Source organism: Acomys russatus, chromosome 8 (genome assembly GCF_903995435.1).
Source record: "Acomys russatus chromosome 8, mAcoRus1.1, whole genome shotgun sequence".
NCBI lineage: Eukaryota > Metazoa > Chordata > Mammalia > Rodentia > Muridae > Acomys > Acomys russatus.
The window spans coordinates 46,210,832-46,235,447 of record NC_067144.1 but is presented as its reverse complement, the minus strand read 5'-3'; the positions used below and the strand labels follow the sequence as shown (position 1 = coordinate 46,235,447).

General features: G+C 38.6%; 1 protein-coding gene across 1 annotated transcript in view; it reads left to right on the top strand.

Moving 5' to 3' along the window:
• Chmp2b (charged multivesicular body protein 2B) overlaps positions 1-24,174 on the top strand; it is a 31,095-nt gene extending 6,921 nt beyond the window's left edge. Inside the window, exons 2-6 of the mRNA XM_051150124.1 lie at positions 6,668-6,759; positions 13,746-13,940; positions 15,240-15,342; positions 22,436-22,542; positions 22,701-24,174. Coding sequence (XP_051006081.1) covers positions 6,668-6,759; positions 13,746-13,940; positions 15,240-15,342; positions 22,436-22,542; positions 22,701-22,811 — 608 coding nt within the window. The 3' untranslated portion in view covers positions 22,812-24,174. The remainder of the gene's footprint in view (positions 1-6,667; positions 6,760-13,745; positions 13,941-15,239; positions 15,343-22,435; positions 22,543-22,700) is intronic.
• Positions 24,175-24,616: the final 442 nt, after the last annotated feature.

Genomic DNA, 24,616 nt, shown 5'->3' with positions numbered 1-24,616 from the left:
CTTGAGGTAGTCTGGCTTTTAGACCTTTCTATGACCTGACTTTAGTGCTTCTTTTTCTTTGTTTTTGAATTTATACCACATCTCAAGGTATCTTTCTGTCATTGACTCTAGAAGATTGTATTTCTGCATGTCCATGACTCATATTCACTGTATTGCTTGGTGACTTCTCCCATCTATGTTTAGCTGAACTCAATATTCAGAGCTTTTCTTCTAGTCACAGAGATTACTGGGGTTTGGACAGTACTAGTACCACTGCCGTTTTGCCCACCCTTGTCACTGATGATAGTTCCTGCAGTTTACAGGGAAAATCTAAAATAGTGTCTTCCAATAAATTAGAGTGGAGGGATATTTCATGTTTTTTAAAGATTTATTTTATTATTTTATGTGTATGTTACCTGCATGTATGTGCACCATGTGCATGCTTTGTCCCCACAGAAGTCAGAAGAGAGCATTGGATTTCCTGGGACTAGAGTTTCAGACAGATGTGGTCTTAGTAATGGAACCCACATCCTCCACAAGAGCAGCAAAGGCTCTTAACCACCCACCCAGCTTCCAGCTCAGAGAGTTGAAGTTTTGGTGTCAGTCATGTGGTATTTAGTTAGGAGAACAGATAAGCAGTAAAATAGCTAAAATAAAATTATTTCTCCCAAAGAAATGCATGTAAAAGTATAAAATTCTGTTTTCAGATTGAAGTCCTCATAATGTTTGAGTACCTCACAGCATGCTGTGTGACAGAGCAGCATAGCTGCTAGGAACCACGTAGACTCTGGGAGTGATGGGATAGGCTCTCTTGACAGTAGGTCCTGAGCTGCTCTTAGGCCTGAAACACAGCTCTCCTTCCCCAATGTACATCAAACGCTACTAGTAATGAATTCATGTGATTCTATTTATAGTTTATTATCACTCTCTGGTTTTGTACTCAAATGTGCAAATTATATGCAAATGATCAGAATACTGGAAATGAGCTAAGTCAAGTTAGGACTTGGCTTCAAATCTCAGTAGAAAAGTATAGTAAGAAACTTATTTTAAATTTACATTTTTAGCCTTATTTTTGTAAACATATAGACTCAAGTGGTTTGTATCCTAAGAAGTAAAAAAGATGTTTTCAATTTATATCTTTCAAAGTCTCAAAACTTAAGGCTGTGATCTTGCCACCCGGTTGAGGTACTGGTATTTTATTAGGACCAGATCCTGACAAGCTTGATATTGGCATTTAATACCAACATGGAGCTGACCTGGGTGATAGTATCATGCTGGACATTGCCTGGGAGAGAGGGTTAGGTGGCGTCCTGACCACTTACAAACATTTTGGACATTTTCACAGTTTGCAAATGCCACTCATCATGAAGTACATCACAACAGCCTTCTAAGGTGTCTGAATAGGTACACACACACACACACACACACACACACACACACACACACACACACACTCCAGAGTATATATACCCTGTTGCCTAAAGAAAGAAGCAAGGGGTATATGAGAAGGAAATATTGTGTTTCTTCCTGTCAGCAGGGACCTGCACTTGTTTCTACCATTGTCGTGGTGAAGGTTGAAAATAGCATTCTACATGCATCTGATGCTTGCATTCAGAAGACTACCCAGGGAAGAGTCAGCAAGGCCTGAGAAGATAGATGGGGGTGGGGGGCAGCTAGTAGTTATCAAAATTCTGTCTTGGAGAATGGGGGCTTATAGGTAAAAGACAATTAGCAGGGAGGCAACATGCTGAGTGGGTTCTTCTTCATCCAGAATTTGCTTTTGAATCCGTAGCAGGAATAGTACAAGCAATATTGACTTTTGGTATTTTGTTTGAATAGACACACTGTTTTTTTGTGGTTAAAACTTAGCTGATACACAGGATCAGAGCATAGCATAAAGAGGGGTCATATCCTATATTACCTGAAGGTGCTGGGTTCTGCAGAACTCTGAAGAGTGATAATTGCAGATCTTATCACTGTGTACGTGGTTTTTCTTTAGAAATGAGAATGCCAGAAAAAGACTAGGGTGCAGTCTTTGCAAGAGGCAGAGGGAAGAGGAGTAACCCAGTCAAGGGAAGGGTAGGGTATTTAACCGTGCAGAGATTGCTCACAAGGAGCAGCTACTATCACAAGCCCAACATTAAGGGGATGGATCATTATTTCCGTGATCCATGTTTCCGCTGCACAAAGATATCTGTCATAGTTTAGACTTTACTAATAACAAATAGATTTTATTTTAAGTTAAATATGCTTGATAGCCATATCCCTTTATATATCATGATATTTGTATGTCATAAGGTCACTTCTAGGTATCATATATTAAGATGGTATTGTGACAATACAGAAAAATGAGTATACAATATATGCTGAAAACAACCATGCAACCAACCAAATAAACAAAAACTTTTTGAGCCTGAGGAATATGAAATAAAATTGCTGTTGAGTTTTATAGGTATTCACCTTTTTAAAAAGGACCACATCCTGAGACAGGATTCTGTAACTTCCTGTTGCAAAGCTGGATAGCAGCTGGAAACTGTTCACAGGCCTAGAGCTAATGTATTCTAAGCTGAAAAATCAAAGTAAGGAAACCATGGCTATTTACACAGGTCCTGGACTGGACAGTGTTGAGTTGGGGAAAGTTCCAGGATAGTGCATTGTGTAAGAAGTAATTGTTGCCTGTGAAGCAGTTGGGGCCACAAGCAGAGCACATGCTGCCAAGAGGTTAACACTAACATTTCATGCTTTAACACACACAGGGCTGGGTGTCTCTTACAAGCATGAAGACCAAAGTTTAACCTCCAGAACTCACCTAAAAGTCGGCCATGCTGGCAGCACTTGTAACGACAGAATTGGAGAGGAAGTTGTCAGTCAAATAGTTTCCTGGGGCTCACTGGCCAGCCTTCATGGATGCTCAGCTCTTTCAGAGATCCCTAGGGCAGGGTAGAGAGAATCCCTTCTCTAAAGACAGGGTAGATGGCTCCTGAGAAAGAACCACCAAGGTTGACTTTGGTTACACATGTGAACGCACGTGCGCGCGCGCACACACACACACACACACACACACAGAGAGAGAGAGAGAGAGAGAGAGAGAGAGAGAGAGAGAGAATTTTACCAATTCTAACACTTTCCTGGAAGGGAAGCACGTTTCCTTACTGTTGATGCTTCGCCTATCCCCTCTTTTCCTCTCTCACCTTCCTCTCTCACTGTTGACCCCTAAAATTTAGCCTGGGACTTCTCAGGATTTTTATGTTATCATATGTTTTCTCTGTTCTTAAAGAGCTTAAATCTAAGGATGAAATCCAAGCAATAGGAAGTAAATCAAGTGAAAAATAAAGTTGACCTTTAAAACATTAAAAGTATCTCAACCTTTTCATGTTATTTATTCTGAACTATCTGGAAGGCCAAACCATTAAATGTGAATTTCACATACGAATTGCATAAGGAAAATGGCTGGGTAATTTGTTTGTTTTATAGACTGCTCCTGTTGCCTCATATGAAAAGACATTTTACTGTCTTTTCCTACTTACCATAATATGTTTTAAAGTGTTATGATTATGTTTTAGTATGTAACATTAGATGCTCTGAGTTTATAGCCTAGAACTGTTTAAATATTAATAGGTCTATTAACAACTCTGAGGCTGTGGAATATGCAGTAGTTAATTTTCTTTATTTTTTTCCCTTTTATGATATACAGTGTCAGCTAATATACGCACAGTTACATAAAATTAAAATAAAATTGAATTATCTTTCATTAAACTGTTTGGTTTCATTATAATACTTTTCTTCTTATCTCACATGACCTTATCTAGCCTGAAGTCTGATTCCTAGAAAGCGGGTGAGCATCAGACTCAGCATGTTAGTGTGGGTCCTAGTTATCTAGCCTGAGAGCACACACAAGCCAGAGACTGCTCCACTCTCGGTGGGCTCACCTGTTTCTGACTGACACTCTATAGCCTGTCCTCAGTGCTGCTTGTTCACTAGGACAGTTCTCAGAGCTCAGAAGAGTGCCCTCCTTGTCCACTGTGATTATTCTATCCTGAAGAATATCACAGGGAAGAGACTCTCAGGACCACAGGATTTCTGTGGCTGCTCTGGGTACTCTACCATCCTGGGAGCACAACAGTCTGTTCACCAGTTGGGAAGTGTGGACTTTCTTCCTTGATGAGCTTTTATGCTTCACTTGATAGGCCCTGCCACGCCCAAGTTCTAGGAATGAGGTAGGAATTAAGTCAAAGGTTGAGGAGGGGATTGGTGTCCACACCCCACCCTTTGGCTGTCAACAGCAGAACATTGTTGATTTCCTATTAAAATTCTTAACTGGTATATAAATAAAAAGTGTACATCTTAAATGGGGTGTCATACAAATGCATGTTTTCCTCCCTAACCCCAGCACCAACCAGGCTCAAATATATTTACAGAAGCCTAGGCCAGTATAGCTAGGCATGCTCCCTGGCTTGCTCATAACTAACATCCCATTTAGTGTATTTGAAGTTCTGCCACGTGGCTGCTTACCTCTGCTCAGTCCACCTTCTTCAGAATACTGGGGTGAATCCCACCTCTGACTGAAGTCCCAGCATTTCTCTCTTCAGAATTCCTGCCTTCTAACTTCCTGCCTCAGGTAACAGGCCCTCAGTTTTATATTAACAGGTGATGCTTCCATGCAAACACAAGAGATTCCTCTGCAGTGTCATTTCAATACATACATACCTTATATAATGTTTAAGTCTAGTTAGTTATTTAACTACTCAGATGGTCACACCCTTCATATTTCATTCTTTTAGCCTTTTGAAAATGCAGTACATGGACTGTTATCAGCAGTACAGTGGCACACCAGACCTTCTTCTTCTCGTCTAATTTAACTTAGAACTTGTATCATTAAAGCATCAAATACGTGAAAGAAGCAGCTTAAAATGGATTTATTCAGCTCACTCTGTGGCACGAAAGGGGTGGTGAAGGGGAGCCTTGGCACAGCAGTAGCAGAGTGTCAAGTGGCTGGTCACATCTCTTTAGTAGTTAGCAAGTACTGAGCTCATGCAGAACCATGCTGAACTATATAACCTGAAACACCCCCCAAGCATTCTTTTTCTAGCCAAGTGATTCTCAACCTTGCTAATGTTGTGACCCTTTAATACAGTTCCTCGTGTTGTGGTGACTCCCCAACCATAAAATTAGTTTGTTGCTGCTTCATAACTGTAATTTTGTTACTGCTACTAATCATAATGTAAATATCTGATATGCAGGATATCTGATGTGCATCCCCTAAAGGGGTATCGATCTGTAGGCTGAGAACCACTGCACTAGCCAGACCCCACCTCATCAAGATTCCACAGCCTCCTAAAGTAGTGCCATTAGCTGGTGACAACTCTCCTTCAGGGGACTTTTCCACTCAACAATAATAAAACATACTCTCCACCTCTTGCAGCCTTCCTCACTCCCCAGCCTTTGGAAACCACCATCTAGTCAGCCTCTGTGGAAACATCTTAGATTCTACAGGCCAGTGCGCTTAGGCAGAAGCTTTCTTTCTATACTCATCTTATTTTACTTCATGATCTTCAGGTCCAAAGGACCCCAGCTCCATCCATGTCTTCACAAATGACAGAGTTTTATTCATGTAAATAATATTCCATTAGGAGTACATACCCATTTTTTTTCTACATGATCAGGTAATGGATACTTAGGTTACTTCTACTGACTACTGTGAATAGTATTGTATTTAAAAATGTGAGTGCTGATGTGTCTCTTATACTGATGTCATTTACTTTGGATACATAACCAGAAATGAATTGTTAAGTCATTCGGTAGCTAAATTTTTAAGTTTGTTGGAATTTCAGCTCTGTTTTCCATGTCTGTACTGGTGTACCTTTCCTCCAGCAGTGTGTCAACACCCATCTCCACATCCTCACTGGCCCTAACCCTTTTCTCAATAGCTCCCCTCAGTGAAAGTTTACCTTTGTCTTATATTTGTGTCTTCCTGATAACTAGTGTGCTGAGATTTGTTTTCATTTACTTATTGGTCACTTGTATACATTGTTTCAAGAAATATCTACTTCTGTCTGTTGTTCAGTTTTTATTTATTTGTTTATTTGCTATTGAGGTTTTAAGAGTTCCTTATGTATTCTGGATATCAATCCTCTGCCATATTTATAGCTCAAGAGTGCTCTCTTTAAGTCTTTATGTGTTTTCTATTCTGTAAGCTGGAGTTAAAATATTCATCTGCATCTTTGGAAAATCTGATGATTTAACTATGAAAAAAGATTCAATAAAACATCACATGTGTATTCCTTTCTGACATTTAGATAGTGCTGGAGTAGAGAGGTGAAATGGTACCTGTGTGTTTTGGGGTTTGAGGAGGTTGTTACATTTGCTGTTTGCAATTGCTTAATAATTCTCTAAGATAAATTTTATTCATATGTAATTTATAGTGAGTAAAACTTCAAAAACACTACATATTTGTACAGAGCTTTCTATTCTTTATATAATCTATGGTTATAATAGATGTTTTAATATTTGATTAGTTTATAGTATATTAAATTGAAAGAAAAACTAACATGTAGTAAATCATAGTTTCCTTAGTCAGACATTCCTGACATACATTCGTAAATCATACATTCCCTTAGTCCAGTATTTTAAGTGGTACTGAGGAAACTTTTGTAGTCATAAATTCAAGTTTCTTTTGTGCTTCTCCTAGACGTAATAAAGGAACAGAACCGAGAGTTGCGGGGCACACAGAGGGCTATAATCCGGGACCGAGCAGCCTTGGAGAAGCAAGAAAAGCAGCTGGTGAGTAGAATGTTGGATTTCAAGAGGACTTGAGAATAAATCTGGAAATTACTTAACTCAATAAAATGAAAAATTCAGTAACTCTATGTGAATAATTACCTAACTCAGAAAAGCAGTTAACAATAGGTAAGTGGTTTACTTGAGTAAGACACAACACTTTACCTTTGCTGAATTTTCTACTTTTTATTGTGTCATTTGTTGGCTTTCTCAGAATTCAGTTTTCTGTTCATACAGAACAAATTATTCCATTTAGGGAAAATTATGAATAGTCTAGGAATAAATATTTATTAAAACAGATCTACCTTCTTGATTGACAGTAAAAATAAAAATAGTCATTGAAAACAAAAGAGAGTGATAAATAACATCATAGCTCATAGGTGTCTTACATGCTCTTTAAAGATGATTGCCCTATGACAGTTTGTTTTTAATTAGATGGATATGGCTCATCTTAGAATTCTCTTTACCCTGTATTTTAAAACCCATGTTACTCTGGCTCTTAGAGCAGTTTTACTGAGTGGTAATAGACATGCATATTTAGAGTATACCATTGATACTTTGATATAAGTGTATTTCCTGAAATTGTTCCTCTAGAAAAAGTAATAAACACAGCCATCGTTCCCAAATGAAATCCCTCCAAGCCATCCTCACTGTCTCTCTTACTCAGTGAGAACAATACTGGTGTGCCCTAGATTTGTCTGTGTTTCTAAAATTGTATAAAGGTGTAATCACAAATGGACTCCTCTCTGGTTGATTTCAGCACAGTTACTTAGAGGGTAATCATTTCTGCTGCATATATGATGGGTACGTGTGTTTCCTAATTCACCTGTTTGCTCCCTAAGTAGACTAATGGGTGTTTCCAGATTTCCTGTTAAGTGAAGCTACTATACATATTCAACTGCATTTTTGTACATTTTAATTCCTTCTGGTTAATTACTGGAAGCAAGATACATGTTTAGCCTTATATAAGAAAGTCCAAAACAGTTTTCAGTGTCTATGCTATTTCTCTTTGCAACGGCTGAGAATTGCAGCTGTTGCACATAGCTGGAGTGCAGACCTTAATTTGAACCATTCTGTGGCGGGTTAGTAGATTGTGGTCTTGAATTGTATGTCCCCAATCATGTGAGGCTGAGCTTCTGTTTGAATGAGCTTCATTTCCATTTACAGATATTCTTTGCTGAGATGCCTGACTTTACTCATACCCCTTCATTAAATTCGTTGGTTTTTTGTTTGTTTGTTTTTGTTTTACTCATTTCTTAATATATTTTATTAATTTATTCATATTACATCTAAATTGTTAGCTCATCCTTTGTATCCTCCCGTTCTTCCTTCCCTCCCATTTTTCCCTTATTCCTCTCCCCTCTGTCTGTGACTGAGGGGGACCTCCTACCCCTGTATATGCTCATAGGGTATCAAGTCTCTTCTTGGTAACCTGCTATCCTTCCTCTGAGTGCCACCAGGCCTCCCCATCCAGGGCACATGGTCAAATATGGCACACCACAGTTCGTGTGAAAGTCAGTCCCCACTCTCCACTCAACTGTGGAGGATGCCCTGTCCATTGGCTAGATCTGGGTAGGGGTTCAAAATTTACTGCACGTATTGTCCTTGGCTGGTGCCATAATTTGAGCAGGACCTCTGGACAGCTACGTGTAATGAAATTCGTTTTTAATGACCGATTTTTTATTTTTATTTGCATGTGTGCCTACAGGTACAGCCCACCACCTGCAAGACCGGAAAAGGGTGGGGATTACTTTGTAGGGAGAGTTATACATGGGTTCTGGGATCCAAGAGGGTGCTGGGAACCAAGCTCCAGCAGTGCTTATCGCCTCTGAGCCGTCTCTAGTCCCTTATTTTTGATCACCACAATTGTTTGTGCTTGGCTACAAGCCTCATGAAGAACATGCTTTGCAGGTGTGCTCTGCAGGATTTTACCTGTCTTTCATTTTCCTGGATGTCTTTTGATAAAGAAAAGTGATTTATTATGATGGAAACAATTAGTTTTCTTCTGTGGCTAATGCTTCTAACATATTAAGAAATCTTAGTCTCACAAAATTCAATAGTAGCTTTTCTTCTGTTTTCTGCTAGAACATTTAAAAAATAAGAGCTGAGTGGTTTTTGCCTTTTGGTGCTGTGAGAGCCTGGGTTTTCTGTGGTGCTAGATAGAGAGATCTGTAACCTGTATAGCATTTTTCCTTACCTTATCTGTAGCAAGTCAGACCTCAATCATGGGCCTCTCCCTGGACTCTGTGCTGCATTGATAGGACTGTCCTCAAGCCAGGCCAGTGCTGTTGTCATTACTGTTGTATTATAGTTAGACTTCAAGTTAGAGAAACTTCATCATTCACCTTGGTGCTTTTTTTCCCTCAGAATCCTTTATAGCGCAGTGTTTGTCAACCTTCCTAATGCTGTGACCCTTTAATATAGTTCCTCATGTTGTGGTGATCCCAAGCATAAAATTACTGTTTTTTTTTATTTGTTCACTTTACAGCCTGATTTAGCCCCCTCCCTCATCTCTTCCTGGTCCCACTCTCCCTCCCTCATCTCCCCTCCGCCCCTCCTCTAGTCCTTAGAAAGGGGGGCCCTCCTCTCCTATCATCTGACCTCAGCCTATCCTGTCTCCTGGACTGCCTGCATCCTCTTTCTTGCTTTGTGGCCTGGCAAGGCCGCCCTGCCGGGGGGAGGTGATCAACAAGTGTGCACTAGAGTCCATGTCAGAGGCAGCCCCTACTCCCCATATTATGGGACCCACAAGGAGACTGCGCTGCTATCGACTACATCTGAGCAGAGGGTCCAGGCCCTCACCATGCATGGTCCTTGGTTGGTGCATCAGTCTCTGCAGCAAAGCCTCTCCCCTGCCACCTCCCTGCAGCCTGGTCCACATTTGTTGGCTCCATTGGTCTCCTTGTGGAGCTCCTGTCCCCTCCAGGTCCTTCTATCCAACTCTTCCATAAGATTCCCTGCACTCTACCCCAAAATTTGCCTGTGAATCCCAGCCCCTCACTGGATGGAGTATTTCAGAGGACCTCTATGATAGGCTCATTTCCTGTTTCTTCACTTCAGCTGCTTCCAGTGTCTATTCTCTTTGTCCTTCTGAATGAGAATTAGGTCTTTGTATTGTAGTGTGGTTATCATGTATTATTTGGCTAACATCCATTTATAAGTGAATATATCCCATGCATGTCCTTCTGGGTGTGGGATACCTCATTCAGGAAGATCATTTCTAGTTCCACCCATTTGCCTGCAAATTTCAAGATTTCCTTGTTTTTAATACCTGAGTAGTAGTATTCCATTGTGTAAATGTGCCATAGTTTCTTTATCCATTCTTTGGTTGAGGGGCATATAGGCTGTTTCCCAACTCTGGCTATTATGAATAAAGCTGCTGTGAACATAGTTGAGCAAATACCCTTGTTATATGGTGGAGCATCTTTTGTGTATATGCCCTTGAGTGGGATGGCTGGATCTTGAGGTAGAACCATTCCCAATTTTCTGAGAAAGCACAAGACTGATTTCCAAAGTGGTTTTAGAAGTTTGCACTCCCAACAACAATGGAGAAGTATTCCCCTTTCTCCACATCTATTCCAGTATGGGCTGTCACTTGAGTTTTTGATCTTAGCCATTCTGACAGATGGAAGATGGAATCTCAGAGTCATTTTGATTTGCATTTCCCTGATGACCAGATGTGAGCATTTCTTGGCCATTCAATAATCCTTGGTTGAGAATTCCCTGTTTAGTTCTTTACACCATTCTTTTAAATTGGATTATTTGGTTTGATGATGTTTAACTTCTTTAGTTCTTTATATATTTTGGATATTAGCTATTTGCTGGATATAAGGTTGGTGAAATCTTTTCCCAATCTATAGGTTGTTGTTTTGTTCTGTTGATAGTGTCCTTTGCCTTACAGAAGCTTTTCAGTTTCAAGAGGTCCCATTTATTAATTGTTGACCTTGGAGCATGAGTTGTTGGTATTCTGTTCAAGAAGTTTTTTCCTGTTCCAATGAGCTCAAGGCTCTTTCATATTTTTTCTTCTAACAGATTTAGTGTATCTGGTTTTATGTTGAGGTCTTTAATCCACTTGGACTTAGTTTTGTATAGGGTAATCGATAAGAGGCTATTTGCATTTTCCATTGTATGATTTTGGCTTCTTTGTCAAAAGTCAAGTGTCCATACATGTGTGGGTTTATTTCTGGGTCTTCAATTTGATTCCATTGACCCATCTGTTTGTGTCTATGCCAGTATCATGCAGTTTTTTGTTTTTGTTTTTTACTGTTGCTCTATAGTACAGCTTGACATCAGAGATGGAGCTACCTCTAGAAGATTTTTTTTTCTTTGGTTTTTCAAGACAGGGTTTCTCTGTGTAGCCTTGGCTATCCTGGACTCGCTTTGTAGACCAGGCTGGTGTCAAACTCATAGAGATCCACCTGCCTCTCCCTCCCGAGTGCTGGGATTAAAGGTGTGCACCACCATCACCCGCTGAAGAGATTTTATTGTATAGGATTGTCTATTCAGGGTTTTTTTGGTTTTTTTGTTTTGTTTTGTTTTTTCATATAAAGTTGAGAATTGTTCTTTCAAGGTGTGTAAAGAATTGTGTTGGCATTTTGATCAGAATTGCATTGAATCTGTAGATTTCTTTTGTTAAGATGGCCAGTTTTACTAAGTTAATCCTACTGATCCATGAGCTTGGGAGATCTTTCCATTTCTTTTTTCAAAGACTTGAAGTTTTTTTCTTACAAGACTTTCACTTGCTTGGTTAAAGTTACACCAAGATACTTTATGGGTTTTGTGGCTACTGTGAAGGGTGTAGTTTCCCTAATTTCTTTATCATCCTGTTTGTCTTTTGTATAAAAAAAAGGGCTACTGATCTTTTTTGAGTTGATTTTGTGTCCACCCACCTTACTGAAGGTGCTTATCAACTGTAGGAGTTCCATGGGGTCACTTCATGTGTGAATAGTGTGAACCATGTGCAAATATGATAATTTAACTTTTTCTTTTCCAATGTGTATCCCTTTGAACTCCTTTAGTTGTCTTATTGCTCTAACCAGGACTTCAAGTATTATATTGAAGAAAAAGAGTGGACAACTTTGTCATGTTCCTGATTTCAGTAGAATTGATTTAGTTTCTCTCCATTTAGTTTGATGGTGGCCTTGCTGTATTATTTCCTTTACTATATTTAGGTATGTGCCTTGTATCCCTGATCTCCACAAGACTTATAACATGAATGAGTGTTGGATTTTGTCAAATAATTTTCAGCATCTAAGGCAATGATCATGTGGTTTTTTTCTTTCAGTTTGTTTATATCATGGTTTACATTGATATATTCAAGCATCCCTACATGCCTGGAATGAAGCCTACTTGGTCTACTCCATAACTTAATTTTGTTATTGTTATGCATTGCAATATAAATATTTTTGGAGATAGAGGATTGTCAAAGGAGTCACTTCCCAGATTGATAACTGCTGGTAACTTTAAAACAAACCTGTCACCTCTACAGAAATGACTAGATTTTGATTGGAGTCACACTAAATCTGTGAATTATTTGGAAGACTTAACATCTTAACAATAAATCTTACTGCCCATAAGTGTTTTATATATGATGTTATTAGATCTTTGAAATGTTTCATTTTTTCTCACTTGTAAGCATATAGGCCTTGGATTTCTTTGGATGCTATTGTTTTAAGAAAAAATGAATTTCTGGTTATTCTTGACTGGTATACATAGAGATGAGCCAATTTTTTTATGCGTATCAGCTTCCTCAGCTCATTTATTCCTGTAGCCATGAGAATCTTACATCAATGGATTATATCCTCATAAAAAGGACGGCTTTATTTCTGCATTTCCTGTCTTGGATCCTTTTTATGATATATTTTTAGGAATTGTTTGAGAATTTCATACAATGTGGTTTGATTGTATTCACGCCACACTCATGCCTCTAACTCCTCTCAGATTGCCTTTGTCTCAGCTTCATGTCTCTTCCCCCCCCCCCCCCCCCGCAATAACCTACAAGTTGCACACTGTTGAACTGTCCTATCACCCACCTCCACCCCAGCCAAGAAGTGCATCTTCCCTTTCTTCCTCCAGTGTTCTAATCTATAGACACTGCTCCACCCCCCACTGACCGCTGATTCTCAGATGAGTTGCTGCAGTGCTTGAGGCCAAGCAAACCTTTTGATATGTTAACAACAAACTCTTAGAGAACTCTGAGAACTGTGATATTGCAGAGGAAAGCTGTGCATTCCTTTCCTTAAAGGGAAGGCAGAAGTTTATCTTAGGTATATGTGTATAGAAAAAATAAATACAGTACAGGGATGGTTTGACTTTGCAGTTTCAGGCATCATTGGGATCTTGACACACCACAATGGATAAGAGAAAACAACTATGCTTGAAACAATCCTAGCAGTATGTTTAAGAGAGGGGCTGATGTGTTTCTCTTGGACGCATTATATATTTGACTGTTTCTCCTTTTCGTCTTGGGAGTGGTGATTAACATACTGTGAAACACGGTTAACCATATATGAACACACTCAGGAAGGTGCTGGTGGTTTTATGTTGTAACTTCTGTTATTATGAGATGCTCCTTTTGACTTCCAGCACTTTTGCTTATTCTTAAGGTTACTTGCTCTGAAATTAATATAACCACTCTACACTTTCAGACTTTGGCAATTTTTATAATGGCTTTCCATCTTTTAAAGACACCTTTGCTCTTGTGTTTAAGTTTGGTTTTGCAATAGCATATAGTTAGATTTGCTTTTATTCATTCCAACAGTTTCCTTTTAATTGAGGAATAAGGTGAACTATTTATTTCAACGCAGCTATCTGTATTATTAACTTTTCTTACCTATTTTGGATTTTCATTTTATATTTTCTCCTGGACTCTTGGGACACACTGTTTTGTAGACTTGCTTTATTATTAAGGATGAGGGTAGCACTATGTGAACATGTGGCAGAGACTCTCAAGCTCCACTTATAATCTGACTTTATGCTCCTTTTCTTAGGAACTAGAAATTAAGAAGATGGCCAAGATTGGTAATAAAGAAGCCTGCAGGGTGTTAGCTAAGCAGCTTGTCCATCTACGGAAACAGAAGACAAGAACTTTTGCTGTGAGCTCCAAAGTAACATCTATGTCCACCCAAACAAAAGTGATGAACTCCCAGATGAAGATGGCTGGTGCCATGTCTACCACTGCAAAGGTATCTGGGAGCTTCTGCAGCTTTTTATCAAGGACATGTAATACTGATATTCCAGTCAGATTGTAAAACACTTGCTGGTACATTTGTGGTATGAAGATTTTAGTTATTAATAAAAGCAGTTATAATACTAAATCCGAGTAATTGCTTCTAGCTTAGTTACAGGTGTGTCAAAAAGGATGGATATTCTTATTTCCCACACATCACATGTTGCTTCAAAGTTTATATGGAATTGACTTAGAATAGTGTTTTGTTTTTGCTTTTGTTATTTTTTTTCAGTAAATTGTCAGAAAATTTGGGGGTTTCTTTATTATTATTCTGATTACTTTTGAGTAATAATTTCCTCTTGATTCACCTATAAATAATATGAATATTATAAATGGAAACTTGCATTTCAGGAGCTTAGAAACTTACATTTATATATAATTATATGTATGTGTATATGTGTGTGTGTGTGTGTGTGTGTGTGTAACCAATGCTTTGATTGTCAGTTTCAAGGACACTGATAGTCTTATGGGTGGACAGAATTAAAAGAGTTACTAATTTAAGGACAAGCTCATATGACAATCATATAGCTAGACTGGTAACTTTGCATCAGTGTTGAGCTTATAGTTTTCTGTAAATGATAAGCTCAGAACTGATATCTAATGTGTTTTGGGGTATGAGTTTTGTGTATAAGTATCTGAATTGGAATTCTTAATTAAGTGTCTTAAGAACGTATTATTTGGTCAGCAAATATTTGTCAGGTACTTAAGTAGCTCAGATGAAATGGCTAATCTAGGACGTAGCCTGCATGGAGCTTTAAGAGTCTCCTTAAGAGGCAGCTCACAGGCAATGGAGTGTGTACAGGACTCTAAAATTTTACTCACACTCAGAATAGTCTGACCTTGTGCAAGTTTTTGATCCATCTGTGACTTTGCTCTTTATTTGTATAGGATGAAAAGGAAGGAATCGGCACAGGAAGTTCTTATGTTTTAATTGTCATTTAACTTTAATTTTACTATATGTAAATTGCTTAGAACAGAAAGGAGCAGTCAAGGGACTAGTGTATGTAACAGTCGTGTGCCAGGGACAGTGCAGACATTTAAGAAGATAAGTTCACTATGAGGACAGAGCTATAGTGGAGAATGAGTTTGTCTTATTAAAGCATATTTTAATTGTTTGGTCCCATTGACAAGTTCTTTAATTAGACATAATACTAGGTCAGTGGAAAGACTGTGTTTGATGTGCTGCCTTTAGACCTACTCCATAGTACGGCTTTCATAATTAGGTAGCTAAAATTGCTCTTTTTATTTCTTAAAGACAATGCAAGCAGTCAACAAAAAAATGGATCCACAGAAAACACTACAAACAATGCAGAATTTCCAGAAGGAAAACATGAAAATGGAAATGACTGAAGAAATGAGTAAGTTTAAGAAACATGTGATGTTCTCTTCTTTGAATTACCCAAGTTTATGTCATAGCAGTCCCATGTTCTGGTCAAGTGCATAGATGATTAAGACAGAAGTTACACCAGTGTGAGAGACATTCATGCCATGACTAAACATTCTTTCAGTATTTTAACTGAAGGGGACGTGTAAAATATGCTCTGCCAGTAGCACACAGAGACGATGACAACGTGCACAGGGCCAATTCAAAGCTAATATTGGAGGGGTTTTGTGTCATAATGCTTTGTCTAGGCATTTGTTATTATTATTTTCACCTTACTAATCAATCTTTTGCTTATATATAATAGATTCCAATTGGTGTTTTTATTTGTTTTTTGTTTGTATGTGTATGTATATATGTGTATGTGTTTGTATGATTCTTAAGCTATTTCTCACCTTTGTTTATTAGTTTGTTGTGTTCTATTTTCTTTTTTTACTGGCCTGTTTGTTTTCTAAAAAGAGAGAAAAATGGAGTAGAGTTGGACGAAACTGGGGATGTGTGGTGGATTTGGGACGGATGAGGGAGGGGAAACTCCGAACAGTTAAGAAAAAGGTTGTACCATAGTCATTACTTAGCAGTTTTTAATTTTCCAGAATAGTATAGAGCAGTGGTTTCTAAAGTCTCAATGTGGTATCACAGTGGAGCCCGATTCCTGTTAGAGGAGAGGCAGTGAGCTCTTGCTTATGCTTTTATGTCAGAAAATACCATAGGTTTTAGTTTCTAAGCAAATCATGGTAGAAAATAGTGAATAAAAGAAAGTGGCCTCAAATCTTTTCAGTGGAAAAAGGATAGCATCTTCAACAAATGGTGCTGGTCTAACTGGATGTCTACGTGTAAAAAAATGCAATTAGACCCATATTCGTCACCATGTACAAAGCTCAAGTCCAAGTGGATCAAAGACATAAAACCAGAGACACTAAACTGGTTAGAAGAAAAAGTGGGGAAGAGCCTGGAACACATTGGCACACGAGACAACTTCCTGAACAGAACACCAACAGCCTAGGCTGTAGGGTCAACAATTAACAAAGGGGACCTCATGAGGCTGAGAAGCTTCTGTAAGGCAGGAGACACTGTCAACAGAACAAAGCAACAGCCTACAGACTGGGAAAAGATCTTCACCAAACCCACATCTGACAAAGGTCTAATATCCAAAATATATAAAGAACTCAAGAAATTAAATACCACCAAATCAAATAACCCAATTGAGAAATGGGGCTAGAACTAAAATGAGAATTCTCAACAGAGGAATATCAAATGGCTGAGAAACACTTAAAGAAATGCTCAACTTCCTTAATCATCAGGGAAATGCAAATCAAAACAACTCTGAGATTCCATCTTATAGCCATCAGAATGGCTAAGATCAAAAACTCAAGTGACACCACATGCTGGTGAGGATGTGGAGAGAAAGGAACACTCCTTCATTGCTGGTGGGAATGCAAACTAGTACAGCCACTTTGGAAATATATCTGGTTCTATCTCACACAACTGGGAATAAGGCTTCCTCAAGACTCAGCTATTCCACTCCTTGGAATATACCCAGAAGATGCACCAGCACACAAGAACATGTGCTCAACCATGTTCATAGCGGCCTTATTCATAATAGCCAGAACCTGGAAATAGCCTAAGTGTCCTTCAGTAGAAGAATAGATAAAGAAACTGTGGTACATTTACACTATGGAATACTACTCAGCTATTAAAAACAAGGAATTTCCAAAATTTGTGGACAAATGGATTGAACTAGAAATGATCATAATGAGTGAGTTCAGCCAGAAGCAGAAAGAGGCAAATGGTATATACTCACTTATATCTGGACACTAGCCCAAGGGGCATGTCCCATGAAAGTCTTCCCTTACCAGCAAAGTGGGACAGAGGGAAAGACTTCCTATTGGGACTCTAGTTGAGAGAAGCAAGGGAGAATGGGGAAATAGAAGGATCCAGAGGGTCCTAGAAACCTACAAGAAGATTATGATGGGCAGATCAGGACCCAGGGGTCCTGCTCAAACTATGGCACCAGCCAAGGCAATATGTGCAGTAAACTTCCAACCCCTACCCAGATCTAGCCAATGGACAGGACATTCTCCACAGTTGAGTGGAGAGTGGGGAGTGACTTGCACACAAACTCTGGTGCTCCATATTTGACCAAGTCCCCTGAATGGGGAGGCCTGGTGGCACTCAGAGGAAAGATAGCAGGCTACCAAGAAGAGACTTTATACCCTATGAGCATATACAGGAGGAGGAGGTCCCCTTTAGTCACAGTCATAGGAGAGGGAGTAAAGGAAAAATGGGAGGGAGGGAAGAATGGGAGGATACAAGGGATGGGTTAACACTTGAGATGTAATATGAATAAATTAATAAAATATATTTAAAAAAAAAGAAAGTGGCCTCCACCCAGCTATTGATACTAATGCTGCTGCACATTTCTGCTCTGTGCATTCCTGTATTTATAAAACTGAGAGCACATGCAGCTGTGAATGCATTCTTTACCATGCTAGGATAACATAGGCATGCACTCTCTTATCGGGCTGAGTTTGTGTTTGCCTAGCGTGCCTTAGGCCCTATTTGCTTCCCAACACCAAAAGAAAAACATAGTTTTAGTTTTAGTATAGCACTGATTATCAACAGAGCATTATTAAACTCTTTATTTTCATTAGTAGGTTTAGCTTCAGATTTCCAGTGTATTTGACAATCTGTCTTTAACAACAATAAAAATAACAAAAACCCTGCATACTCATGGAATGTGAACAACTGCCTACTGGGTCAAGGATGTAATAAGGAAATTAAAGACTTCCTAAAATCCAATGGAAATGAATGCATAACATACCCAAACTCAGGGACACCGGTGAAAGCAGTGCTAAGAGGAAAGTTCATAGCCTTCTAAAGAAATTGGGGAGAACTCATACTAGTAACTTAACAGCTCACCTGAAAGCTCTAGAAAAAAAGGAAGCAAACAAACCCAAGAGGAGTGGAAAGCAGGAAATAATCAAACTCATGGCAGAAATAAATAAATTAGAAACAAAGAGAACAATATAAAGAGTATAAATGGCAACAGTTATGATAGACACAATGGCTTCCTGAATAAATGACATCTTATTGATTATAGATTAACTTATAGATTTAACTTGAATTCTTCAAAGTGGATCTCAACTGTTGTATAGCTGGAAACCATCAAAGCATATTAGATAATGATCATTATATAGATGATAATTCTCTTGTCGTTAGAAAAATTTCCTGATAATGTTTGAAAGAGCCTTTCTCTGTTTTTGTAAGGCATGAAATAGAAAACAAACAATGGTTTGAATTATCACTGATGGCACTCATAATGTTATCATCATGAAGGGAAGGCCACAGTCTCATGGGGAACAGGAGGCTGTAAGCCACTATGGTGATCCAGTTTGCTGTACTAGATGATAAACTGAAATGCTGGCCGGTGAGCTGAGCTAAGCTGGCAGAGCCTTGTCTCCAGACAGCCAGAAAATGATACTATGATGCAAAATATTGACATATAAATGTTTCAGTCCTGACCAGAGAGTGCTGACAGGTCACTATGCCATTATTGGTAAAATACATATTGGGATCAGTTTGTTGGGAAGAAATTTGAGGTATCATAAATAAATCGTAGTTTATACTGTCAGGGGATATAAGAACCAACAAAGTAAAATACTCAGTTTTAAAGAAAGATTGTCCTGGCTAGGACTTCAGTAAGATGTCATTTATTCAGGAAGCCATTATGTCTGTCATAGCTGTTGCCACTTATATTTTCTGTACTTTTTAAATCTAAAATAACACTAGTTAAAAAAAACTCTTATAATGTGTACATTAACAAAATTGTCATTGCAGATAAAGTCAAAGTGTAAATAAGCATCCTTTTTTTCTTTCATTGAAAGCACTTTTTTGTATCCTATATTATATCCTGATTATAGTTTCCTCCTCTTCTACTCCTCCCAGACCCTCCCCACCTCCTTTCCTATCGGGATCCATCCCTTTTTTGTCTCTCATTAGAAAACCAAAGGGCTTCCAATGGATAATAATTAATATAATAGAGTACATAATAAATATAAAATACCATGAAGCAAAGCTAACACATCATAATAGGAAAGGAAAAAAGCCCTAGAGGAGGAAAAAAAAAGACCCACTTGTTTGCACATTTAGGAATCCCATAAAAACACAAAACTGGAAGCCATAATATATATACAAAGGACCTGTAGGGTTTTTTTTTTATGTGTGTGTGTGTTTGTGTGTGTGTGTGTGTGTGTGTGTGTGTGTGTGTGTGTGTGTGTGTGTGTGTTAAACAAGATAATTTGAAAAAAATGACAAAAGCCCTGACATGACATTAGGAGATAAGGAACTTCCAAAGATGCCTTTGAATTTGTTTTCTGTTGGCATCTACTGCTGGGCATGCACTTTGTTTCCCCATTGAGACTACCATGGATGAAATTAAGTTTTCATTTGCAAGTGGTTATCAATTGGAGACTATTTCTGGGTTAGTGATGGGGTAAATGTCCACTTCTCCTCTGAGCTCTGGGAGCCCACCTTTGCATGCTGCCTCAGTCTCTATGACCTCACTTGTGTGTTGATCTTGTTTAGAGTGGCTTGTTTCCTTAGTGTCCTCTGGCTCTTACACTCTTTCCACCATGTATTCTAAACAGGGTTCCCTGAGCTCCAAAGGGAAGGATTTGATGGAGACATCATTTCAGCCTTAGTGCTACAAATCCTCTCACTCTCCCTGTGGGTCTCTATTTATTCCCACCTGCTGCAGGAGGAAGCTTCTCTGACGTTGGCTGAGCAAAGCTCTTATGAGTGTAGCAGAATATCACTAGGAGTCATGGGATTGCTAAGTTCTCTTAGTAGAACACTAGTCTTTGGTTTTATTCTAGGTCCCTGTGCAGTCTTTTCTTGGTCACCCAAGCAACATCTAGTATGGGTTCCATCTTGTGGAATAGCCTTAAGTCAAATCCCATATGGGTCGGTTACCTCTACAAGGTTTTTGTGCTCCACTCCCCAAACATACCCACATTCAGGCTTTGGAACAAGGCCTGTGGATATGTTTATGTCATTGTCACATATCCTCTGTTTCCTGACTGTGCTTCTGCGGTGCTCACCTTCTGTCCCTCCCTCACCTGTTCTGCAACACTTCTTCACAGAGACCGTCACAAACCTGGCCTGGCCTTTCACCTGCTTTGCTATCATTGCCATTCAGGTTACACCCTGCTGACATCATCGTACTGCAGAAGCTTGCTTCTGGAGCATCCCAGTGGGATCCTTGCAGTGCGTTCTTGCTGATCACAGAGTCACAACAATAACAACGGCAACAACAACACAAGCACATACAAAAAATAAAAAATAAAGCAGGGTTTTTCGTTTTGTGTGTGGTTTTGTTTTGTTTTGGTTTTAAGGGAAGATTTGATAGGCCAGTATGAATTCTGAGCCACAGAAAGTCAAAATGACTTGCTCTTAAAGCTTCTCAGTATTAAATACAAGAACTGAGATCCTAATTTGGTTCTAATTTTTGTCTTAATTTGAGCTTTTATTTCTTAGAAATAATATTCTATGACATTTCATGTGTATCATAAGCTTTTTAGCCCTTTTTAGATTTACTTTTTACTATTTAACCAGCAAAATTTTAAAAATATAACCAATATCCAGTTTCATTATAAATGACCAGGCTACAAAAAGCTAGTGTGCACAGCGAAGCAGGGAGGCCTGCTGGTGTCACAGATCAGTCTAACTTTTTTTCCTGTGTCAGATATAAGATCGGTGATTTCGGATATTAGATAAGATGTCTTGTGATGTTGCGTACCATCTTATGATGAAAGGAACATTAAGGTTCTAAAGTGTTTGTGCTATGGTCATGCCCCAGATGGTCCACTGTTCCATGTCATAGCTCATAAGCCCGTGAAATGTAGGCTGTTAGCTGTTGCAGTGTGAATGAGGACATGCTAAGAACTCCCTGTAGATACTATGTCAGATACTCAGTCTATAACTAGGCTCCCACCTGGCATTTTGGTTATAAGGAGATCAAAGTAATTTGTGTACCCTTCCATTTCCTCTGAATATTTTGGGTAATTCCTATCATAGGCTAATATCTCTCCCCCCACCACCCCTTTCTGGCTTTTTCCATCATTACCCCTTTAGTTAACAACCAATCAGAATAAGTTCTTCACCTTGAATTTGTCCCTGTTGCTTCTGTGTGTATCTCTGTCAGGTCAAGTCTTAGTTCTTTCCTCCAGGTCTTACTCATTTCCAGTGGGATGTGCTCTCTTTCTGCTCAAAGTCATTGAATGTTCATTCCATATACAACAATATGTTGTTTTGTTTTCTATTTGGGAATAAACCAGAAGTCGTCATTCATCATCTGTTCTTCCATGGCAAACACAGGCATGTGTGTGTACAGATTCAAATGTAAATATGTAATCCTAGCTTTTCCCAAAACCAAGAATACCTGCCCTCTATAACTTATGTTCTCTAGTCAGAACTCTTTCGATATGTATTTGGGGTTGGAAAGAAAGAAGGAGGGTGATAGCATTAATAAACTTGTGCAGCTTGGTCAAAATTAGTAAAATAGTCATGCATTTTACCTGTATCTTGGAAATATGATAAATAAACTGAAGGGTAGTTATCTCCTCGAAGGTAACAGACACTTCAATTGTTACAAACTTGTTCATGAATAGGATTAATAGCTTAGTGGATAGCATTTGTGGAATCATATTTAAAAACTATAAGCCTATATCTGTAACTGTCACATAGATTTGTTCAAGATCCTACTTTTATAAATAATTTTTTATTCTGGTGCTGGAACTTAAACTCAGGGCCCTTTGCATCGTAATCACAGTGTTACTGAGATTTGTTTTATTACAGGATTATGTGTTTAAAATGGTATTATCTCAGAAGTGTGTTCATCAATATAAATCGTTGATGGTTGAAACTTAAGTTTTGTATTTGGTAGTTCCCCTAAACTTGTTCCTTAAACATTAAAAATATGTCTGTATAGTTTGATTATATTCTGAAAATATAAATCTAACTTGTAACATATTTGAAAGTAATCACTTTGTTCACTTTCTTTTTCCTGAAAGTCAATGACACCCTTGATGACATCTTTGATGGCTCTGATGATGAAGAAGAAAGCCAGGACATTGTGAATCAAGTTCTTGACGAAATTGGAATTGAAATCTCTGGAAAGGTGAGAACAGCTGCTCTTCATAATGAAAATGGCCCCAGCCACTGCTCGGCTCGTTATGCTACCTGCACGGTTTTCTGTGTGTGTCAGAAGAATGTGCATCCTCTGTCCTCATCCAAATGCTGACTAACTCTTTCCTCCCATCTTTGTCTGTAATATAGATGGCCAAAGCTCCATCAGCTGCCCGAAGCTTACCGTCTGCCTCCACTTCAAAGGCTACAATCTCCGATGAAGAGATTGAACGGCAACTCAAAGCTTTAGGGGTGGATTAGATCAAAAAGCCATATTATTCTCACTTTGTTCTAAAGTGGGCCCAGTGTAGATTCCTTTTACAAAACACATTCATTTTGCAAAAATGAAGACCATGAGTGAACAGTTGCTTCCTGACCCATGGCTATTTTGTATCTTTTGCCAAAGAATGCCAGTGATGCAAAAATGGGAACAGTTTGGGTTTTAACAAGAACCACCAAGGTCTGATGATGTGTGCAAGCTGAGTTCTTTTCTGCATGGCATAGAGAAATGGTGTCATTATTTAGTATCGGGTTGTGTTCTGAATCTTTTTTACACAGAAATCAAAATTCTTGCTAAATGCTATTAGGCACCAACTTAAAGAGACTTGTAAAAATATTAAAGGTATATCGTTAATTCTCTATCTGTCGCTTGTCCTTTGTAGACAGTTATGTTAGGACCACAGGCAGTGCAGCTGCCAAATTGTTTTTAAACCATCTAGAGGAAGAGTGCTATTTAAACATCTGTCTTAAAAACTGTCATGAGCTTTTACTTTTCTTCCATTTTTCCCCCTTTGGGAGAACATTCTAGTTGGTAAGTTTATTACCTTTCAAAATGTGCTTGGCACCTGCCTTAAATAGCACAAGCATATTGTGCACATCTTTAAATTATTTTAGCTGGCAAAAAAGAATTACATTTTAAAATAAAATAGAGACTTAGAACAGTTACCCAAGCTGTCTTGTAAAGCTTGTAAAAAGCAAATTGGATATAATTAGCGAAATGAAGAAAGAAGACACTGAATTAATAACATTTTATAGTAATGAAGCTACACTTTGGTCTTTCTTCCAAGAACTGAGATTTTCTCCATATGAATTATAACTACGTCTGTGTTGAGTTTTGAATTGTATTAATAGACAAGTTAGGCCCTCTAAATTAAAGCCATTCTTCTAAGTGAAGTACCACTACTATGACAATACCTGACCTAGATTTCTAAAGTGAAAGCATTTGTTGTTGTTGTTGTTATGTTTTTGGTAAATAAACTGCAACTTTATCAGAAATTACTGCCAAAAGTGCACCATTGTTTTAGCAGTACTTTTAAATGTAAGATAGCTATGTCATAGAGCAAGAGAAAGGAACAGATGCCACAGAGTTAGAAGTAGACTTTAGAGTTAGGTTAATTTTGAAGAATGGCGTTGTAAAATATGGATTGTAACACATCCCAACACGAAAGTGTAGAAATTACGATGAGTGTAACCTGGCTAATCCCGAGGGATAGACCTTTGGACTGCGGTTAGCAGAGACGGACACATACTCCCGACTTCCTGAGTGGATCAGGTAGGTGCAGCGAGCAGAAGCTGCACCATCTGCTTTCGAATCCATGACCGTTTTGCATTCAGAGAGTAGACTTCCATACCGCATTCTAAGTGCGCAGTTCATATCATCCCTGGACGGGGATGAGTCCAAGCATTGTACTGTATCGTGGGGTATTCACCCAAACATGTTTTGGATGTATATAGTGATGCTGTCTAACCTAATTTACTTCGTGTTTACATGTGGGAAGTTTGAGTTTTAAGATTATTTTGTCTTTAAAAAAAAACCTCAATAAAAATTTATTGCTCTTATCTATTTTTTTTTAACTCTTTTACATTATTTTTGACTGTTGTTAAGATTAGAAAACTTGCCAGGTATGGTGGAGGACATTTTTAATCCCAGAACTCAGAAGGCAGAGGTAGGTGGATCTCTGAGTTTGAAGCCAGCAGGGTCTACAAAGTGAGTCCAGGACAGCTAGGGCTACACAGAGAAACCCTGTTATGAAAAAAAAATAGAAACTTTGCATAGATCTAATAGT